The sequence below is a fragment of the Seriola aureovittata genome, chromosome 17 (genome assembly GCF_021018895.1).
Source record: "Seriola aureovittata isolate HTS-2021-v1 ecotype China chromosome 17, ASM2101889v1, whole genome shotgun sequence".
In the NCBI taxonomy this organism is placed as follows: domain Eukaryota; kingdom Metazoa; phylum Chordata; class Actinopteri; order Carangiformes; family Carangidae; genus Seriola; species Seriola aureovittata.
This window is the reverse complement of record NC_079380.1, coordinates 23,007,946-23,015,052: the sequence shown is the minus strand read 5'-3', so window position 1 is coordinate 23,015,052 and position 7,107 is coordinate 23,007,946. Positions and strand designations below refer to the sequence as shown.

At 44.4% G+C, this 7,107-nt stretch overlaps 1 protein-coding gene across 1 annotated transcript; it reads left to right on the top strand.

The window, feature by feature from the left end:
* On the top strand, positions 1–6,273 carry cbx7a (chromobox homolog 7a). Its single transcript, XM_056402157.1, has 6 exons — positions 1–384; positions 1,630–1,673; positions 1,808–1,873; positions 2,012–2,078; positions 4,218–4,533; positions 4,622–6,273. The coding sequence occupies exons 1-6, from the start codon at positions 316–318 to the stop codon at positions 5,212–5,214; spliced, it is 1,155 nt and encodes a 384-aa protein (XP_056258132.1). The 5' UTR covers positions 1–315; the 3' UTR covers positions 5,215–6,273.
* The last annotated feature ends 834 nt before the right edge of the window (positions 6,274–7,107 follow it).

The following is a 7,107-nucleotide window of genomic DNA, read 5'->3' as shown; positions in this document are numbered from 1 at the left end:
GGGCTCGGTCCTACGCAATGGAAAGGGGGCGCGCCCGACTTAAAGCAGCGCGTTGTCCAGTGTTGATGTGTCGCAGATTTTAAAAAGTGAGGGAGGCAGGAGTTTGGTTGTGAGGGAAGCGCAGAGACTCAGCGCTCAAAACTACTGTCCACACCGGGAGCAAGCGGAAGCCGTGACACTTTCAACGGTGTTTTCCCTCCTCTTTGCCTTTCTTCTTCTTCTTCCTTTTTTTTTTTTTTGTACTTCTGCACTTCGACAGAAGCAGTAGAGACACAGTTTGCGTCCTGTTTGGAGCGTGTGGAGCAGCGCGCGGCGATGGAGCTGTCATCCATAGGAGATCAAGTGTTCGCAGTTGAGTCAATAACAAAGAAGAGAGTGAGAAAGGTAAGAAGGACGACAGGTGATACACTTCACAAAACTTATATAACTTATTCTCCCGTGCTTGTTTTCCTACTGGAGCGGTGTGCCATCCCCTGTTCTCATGGACAACAAAAACTAGGCTACGCAGTTTCCCTGTAGTTTACGCAAAAGAGATGTTAGTATTAATATATTCTTATCGTTAACTGCGTCAAAGTATAAGATTGTTTTCTCAGCCCGGGTCGCATCCTGTAACCTTCCTGTGCAGCGGCTGAGCTGCTGCGGCATGAACGTGTTTGTTGGAGGAACCTACGCAGCTGTAGTAGAAATGCAAAAGGGGGTGTGTGTCTTGAAAACGGGTGTACGGACGGTGTGCGGGGAGCTGCGCAGTTTATTTGGGTTACGCCAGCGGAGCAGAGCGGAGCGGAGCGGCGGCTGTGTATCGGGTTGAAACTGCTGCGTAATGTCACTGACTGCTGCGTGATGGTGACCCATTGATTCACAGCGGGAGGGGGGTTAATAATAATAATAAGATAATAATAACCTCGCGGGGCAGTTTTTGTCTCTCTGAGCGCAGCATGTGCACGTGCAGTGTATTCTGAAATGTGAAATAAATGAGCACCACCTTCCTCTCATAGTAACAGGATATTGTAAAGTTTATAATAATAATATAGTAAAACTACATGTGTCTTCATAAAGCGTCTTCTTCCACTTACGCATTATGCGCATCAGAGGTGTAAAGACAGTTATTATTCCGTCCCGGTGTCACGGACTGATTATTGTTGGTGAGACTTGAACGTTGCGCAACACCACGTTGTTTACATGTTCCCGTGGCCCCACCTATCCGAGGCACCGGCGTAATGTTCTAGAAAGAGCCCGTGCATTGTTGAAAACCGGCTCGTGTAGCCATGTGCAGTCACGTCACCGCGATACAAGAGGGAGAGAGGGAGGGAGAGAGAGAGAGAGAGAGAGAGAGACAGAGAGAGAGAGCTGCTGTTTGGAGGCCACCCAGCCCCGCTGTCATTGACGTCATCCCCGAGAAAAACACTGTTTGAAAGACAGAAAAAACGTCCATGACCCTCCCTCCTCACTCACTCCACACTTTAAAGTGACAGTCATCCTTCTCTCTCTCTCTCTCTCTCTCTCTCTCTCTCTCTCAGCAGCTTGTTTCTGCAGCAGATTTAAAGTGCAGGTTGTGTGAATGTGTGCTGCATCTCCACTAAAGCTTGCCCCCCCCCTCCCCCCCCCTCCCTTCTCTCTGCCTCTCCTCAGGGTAATGTGGAGTATCTACTGAAATGGCAGGGATGGCCCCCAAAGTGAGTAATCCTTGAGTCATCATCCAGTGACCTCATCCCCTCCATACATACTCTGTATCCTCTCCATCATGTGTTTCTTGCACGTCCCCTGGAGATGGATGGATAGGATGATTTGACTCTGTTTCTGTTGGCAGGTACAGCACTTGGGAACCAGAGGACAATATTCTGGACCCACGCCTGGTCCTGGCCTACGAAGAAAAGTGAGTAGTAATTGAAAGCTTGTTTTATGCTTGCAAAGCACTTTTTTTTTTTTGGTTTTCTTTTTCTTCTCTTGCTTACAGTCAGTTTCTCTTTGTCACTTTGTCTCTGTCCTCTCTGTGTCCACCTCTGTGTCCCAGTCAGGAGAAGATCAGAGCTCTGGCCTATCGCAGGAAAGGACTCAGACCCAGGAGGCTCGTCCTGCGGGTAGCGACACTTCTCTTTCTTCTTGTCTCTCAAGCCTTTGTTATATCTTCCTTCATTAACCAATGACAGCCGGGCAGAACTTGTTTGTATAAATCCACATCACCCTGGTCTCAGCATCTCTTCACTGGCTGCCCGTTTATTTTAGGATTGATTTTAAAATTCTTTTAATTACTCCTTATATTTCTGAGCTTTTATTCTGTTATGATCTCTGGTAGACTGAGATTGTTTGGTAGTTCGCTGCCGACCAGTCCAAGATCTTAAAGGTTAAAAACCAAAGGAAACGTTAGAGCTTCAACTTTGGAACAACCTGCCAGAGGAGATCAGACTCTCAGTCCGTTCAGTTTTATCTTCTCCACTTCTTAAGACACACTTTTATAAAAAAAGTTTTTATTGTGTGATGTCCTTCTAATTTAATTTGCATTTCACTTTGATTTGTTTTGATGTTTGTATTTGACTCATGTGAAGCACTTTGTTATTTGTATTGAAAAGTGCTATACACAAAAACTATTATTATTATTATTATAATTATTATAAAGGCACTTTCATCTTTACACAGTAATAATTGTTGCTTGAACATCTCAGACAGGCGTCCCTTGAGTTGAGCAGTTTTAAAAATCAGTGCAATATTTTCAGATTTAGTGTGATATATCGTTAAAGGGGTTCTATCAATTTATTATATCACATTAATGAAGATGAGTGACTCACATGAGACAGATTCAAACAAGAACGATCAAACTGATGCAGCAAAGGTTGAATATCTTGACTTTAAGTCAGTAAAACAATGGTTCCTTCATTTCCCATAATGCAACTTGATGGCGTTGTTCATCAGAACTTCCTTGACCCCTAAATTCCCGTTTATTTTCAAACTCCACACCTTCAGTTTGTAACACAGGGCCCTTGATAAAGAATGTGAGTAAGAATAACACTGATGACATCACTGTGACATCATCAGAGCCATGAATTATATTATACAACTGTTTTCATGGTTGACCATGGTAACTGTTGCACTGTGATAAACTATTATGACAAAGGGTTTTTCATAAAAGTCCACGTTGTGAATATCGAATATTCGAAGTCCATTACATACAATCATCTTTACACAGTATATCATACAATTCTTCTTCACTTCTTCCAACATAAAAACTATTCTTTCAAGTTTTGGCTGGGGGCTTTGGGTATGTTTATTTTTGTTACTTACTTACCCGGTGATGAACTCTTAACCAATGAGTGAGCCAGCTAACCTTTTCTCTGCCTAGAGACAAAAAGAAAAAAGAATATTTTATTGGATGGTTTTAGCTTAATTTCAGAAGCTGCTATGGCTAGCAGCTAGCCCCCTCTGTTGGCCAAAACAAGCGCAAAGCTCGATGTTGGTTTTTAATCCACAGTTAAAAACAGGGACATTCCCGGGTACAGTTCCAGACAGGGACATTCCACCAAAAACAGGGACATTCCCGGGTACAGCTCCAGACAGGGACATTCCACCAAAAACAGGGACATTCCCGGGTACAGTTCCAGACAGGGACATTCCACCAAAAACAGGGACATTCCCGGGTACAGCTCCAGACAGGGACATTCCACCAAAAACAGGGACATTCCCGGGTACAGTTCCAGACAGGGACATTCCACCAAAAACAGGGACATTCCCGGGTACAGTTCCAGACAGGGACATTCCACCAAAAACAGGGACATTCCCCGGAAAACATTGACATGTGGTCACCCTACTTCAGATGCACTTTATGTGTAGTGCTAATCAGCAAACGTTAGCATGCTAACATCCTAAACTAAGATGGTGAACAGAGTAAATGTTATAACTGTAAACATCAGCATGTTAGCATTGTTATTGTGAGCACGTTACCATGCTGATGTTAGCACAGTCTCAGAGCTGCTAGCATGACTGTTTTCTTTGTGTCTTTTTAACAGTGGAGCTCCACGCCCCACTTCAGCTACACAGTCAGTACATGTTGTTAGGATCAAGTCATTGTTGGTTGTAGTTTTTTCATGGGATTTGTTGACACAGGACAAAAACTACATATCCCATAAAAGGCCCTTCCAAATGACCTGAAAACTCAATGTGATGTGGAAACAAAATGAAGGCCGTACTGACTCACCTGTTCACCTGTCGTCTTTACTCCACCCCAGAGCATCTTTGCCATGGACCTCCGCAGCGCCCACAAGGACGCAGAGAAGACCCCGCCCCGGCTGCGTCTCTCCCTCACCCGCTCCATGAGCACAGATGTGGACCAGGGTGAGAGGGGCAGCATGTACCATCGCTCAGTCAGGAGGAAGAGCAGGCAGAGGGTGGCTAAACGAAGGCAAGATGGGCCCTCAAACAAACCCATCCGTCCTCTGAGGAAGAAGGAGGAGCCCATGGAGGAGGATTGGAGCGGCATCAGCGAAGAGGAGAAGCAGGAGTCTGAAAGCACCACTGAGGACAGACGCGAAGACAGTTTATACGGTTGGTTTGCCACTTAGAAAATCAGCAGCTCAGTTGTGAACTTTGAACTATAAAAAATTAACAAAACTTTGCTTTTTCTCTCTCTAAGGTCAGTCAGAGTGCAGCTCCCCGCCCCTGCTGGAGCGCCAGGACTTAGAGATGGAGGCGGAGGAGAAGGTGGATGCTGATCTGACAGCATGGACTGACGGACCGGGCGGAGGGACATCAGAAACTACACAGAGCCAAACATTAGCGTGCAACCAATCAAAGGACAGCGCCTCAGTGCCTGTGACCGGACCAGGAGATGCGGTTACCGTGGGCGACAGGTCAGATTGGGACACAGGTGAGGAGGGTGTGGAGTCAGGGTCAGAATGTCCCAGATTAGAGAGAATCAACACAACTTCGGTGATAGTGAGCGTACAGGGGAGCGGCGAGACGGAAGGTGCTGACACCGCTGCCGCTGCTGCCGCCGCCGCCGCCGCCGCCGCCGCTGCTGCTGATGCCTGCTCCACTGCTGAGGTCAGGAACGAGGAGGTGGGAGGTGACAATCAGAGCGTTACCACGACAACACCAGGCAGTCAGTCCGATCAAACTACAGCAGAGCATCCCGGGAAGGTGATCGTGACAGATGTGACTATCAACTCACTGACGGTGACTTTTAAAGAAGCCATGGTGGCTGAAGGCTTCTTTAAGGGCTATTGAACGAAGAGAGAGAATTAAATAACCATAATTAGACTTGCCACTCATTTTCTACATGTAAATAGTGTAAGATAATTCCACATGTTTACAAATCTACACTCATTTCCTACTGAGTTCAATGAAGACGTTATTGCCTTTGAATAGAAAAGTGAGTGGTAATTTCATCATTGTGGCTCATTTATTGGCAGGACAGGAAGTCTGAGGTCCCTGAAAATGTGCTCAAATCATCTGTTGTAGTGCAGCAGAGTAAGTGGATCGCAGCGGCGTTTTTTGATCCCCGGGGCCGCTGGGTTCACTGAGAGCGGGAGACAGATGTTGAGGCAGCGGTCTAAAAACGTTACAGTCTACATTACTACTTCCATGCAGCTACTTTCTCCAGTCGTCCTCAGTGCTTTCCAGCCAGACGTTGGTCTCACACTCAGATCTGTTCTCGGGGCCGGTTTCAGCAGCTCCTCTTTCTTACCAATAATGTTTTGTAAAAAATATTGCTCTTTTTTTCAGTATTCGCACAGAGCTAACCGCATGCCCTGTCAGTCTGTGCCACACACACACACAAAGCTCTGTCCTGTGTTTTATTGAAGAGGTTTATTTCTGTCACAAAAGACATAAAACAAAGAGAGAGAATTAATGTCTGCTGCTTAGATGACGCTCTGCATTTCAAGAAGGATGGATGCACAAAAAGAAGTACACGGTTGTGTTTGCTGTCTGTCTGTCTTTTTACTTTACAAGTATAAAATGCTACCTGGTTCTATTTTTGTATTACCAATTGATAGTCCGCTCTTTTCACTAGCCTTTGTGCATTTCAAAAGAGGAGATATCAGTTTACACTGCCGCTGTCGACGCTGTGTAGGGTAATGTACAAATGGAAGCAAATGTACGTTAGGTCACTGTAGTGAGCTGTTATTTATTGCATGTCACATGTATAAGCTGAACTAACTTATGTCACTTAATGTGTGTGAATCAGTCTTTTATCTGACAAAGATAATCTGTCAAACATGTCTTCTCTCTAAAAATAAATTTTTATTTTGACTGCATTTCCAATAAATATGTACTAAAATAAATCACTCCTGGAGCCTGTTTAAGTATTTTATTTTTACATTTTTTTCATTAAATATCATAAAGGAGGGGCGTAAGGAAAAAAAGCAGTCTTAGCATTGAAATACTAGAAGCATGAAGGCAGTTGATGACATGTACTCCAGTTAGAGCAATGAAGCAACTTTTTGTGCAGATATGCTCACTCATTCTGTTTTGTGACCAACAGCGCCCCCAAACCCAGTTTGACTAGTTAACTACACAAACTACAATCGCCTCCTCCACTGACTAGTTTCAGGTTACATCCCTGTTTATCCAGAGTCATGTACAATATGAACCATTTGTGTGAAGGTTTGTCATAATTGCTGTGTGAAGTCTTGAATAATGGCTAAAAAGAGTTGACCTTTGACCTTTGACCAACAAAATCTAATCAGTTCGTCCTTGAGTCCAAGCGAACATTTGTGCAAAATCTGAGGGGAGTACCTTGAAGAGTTCTAAAGATATTGAAATCAGAAGGACAAAATCATGTTTTTTGAGGTCACTGTGACCTTGACCTTTGAACTTTGTCCTTTAGCCATCAAAATCTAATCCGTTCTATCTTGTGTCCAGGTGAAGGTTTTACAGAATTTAAATAAATTCCCTTTCCCTTGCGTTACAGAGATATTGCGTTCACAAGACCAAAACTGTGATTTATGAGGCCACCACGCCCTTGACCTTTGACCTTTGATCCCCAAAATCTAATCAGTTTGTCCTTGAGTCCTAGTGAATGTTTGTGCCAAATTTGAAGAAGTTCTGTCAATGTGTTACTGAGATATCGTGTCCATGAGAATGAGACAGACAGAAAACAATATGCCTCCAGCTCTG

What these genes read in the sequence shown, in the direction of transcription:
- cbx7a (XM_056402157.1), top strand. Translation starts at nt 316, where the DNA reads ATGGAGCTGTCATCCATAGGAGATCAAGTGTTCGCAGTTGAGTCAATA. An exon ending in CAAAGAAGAGAGTGAGAAAG is followed by an intron (nt 385 to 1,629) that starts GTAAGAAGGACG and finishes GCCTCTCCTCAG; the next exon opens with GGTAATGTGGAGTATCTACT. An exon ending in ACGCGAAGACAGTTTATACG is followed by an intron (nt 4,534 to 4,621) that starts GTTGGTTTGCCA and finishes TCTCTCTCTAAG; the next exon opens with GTCAGTCAGAGTGCAGCTCC.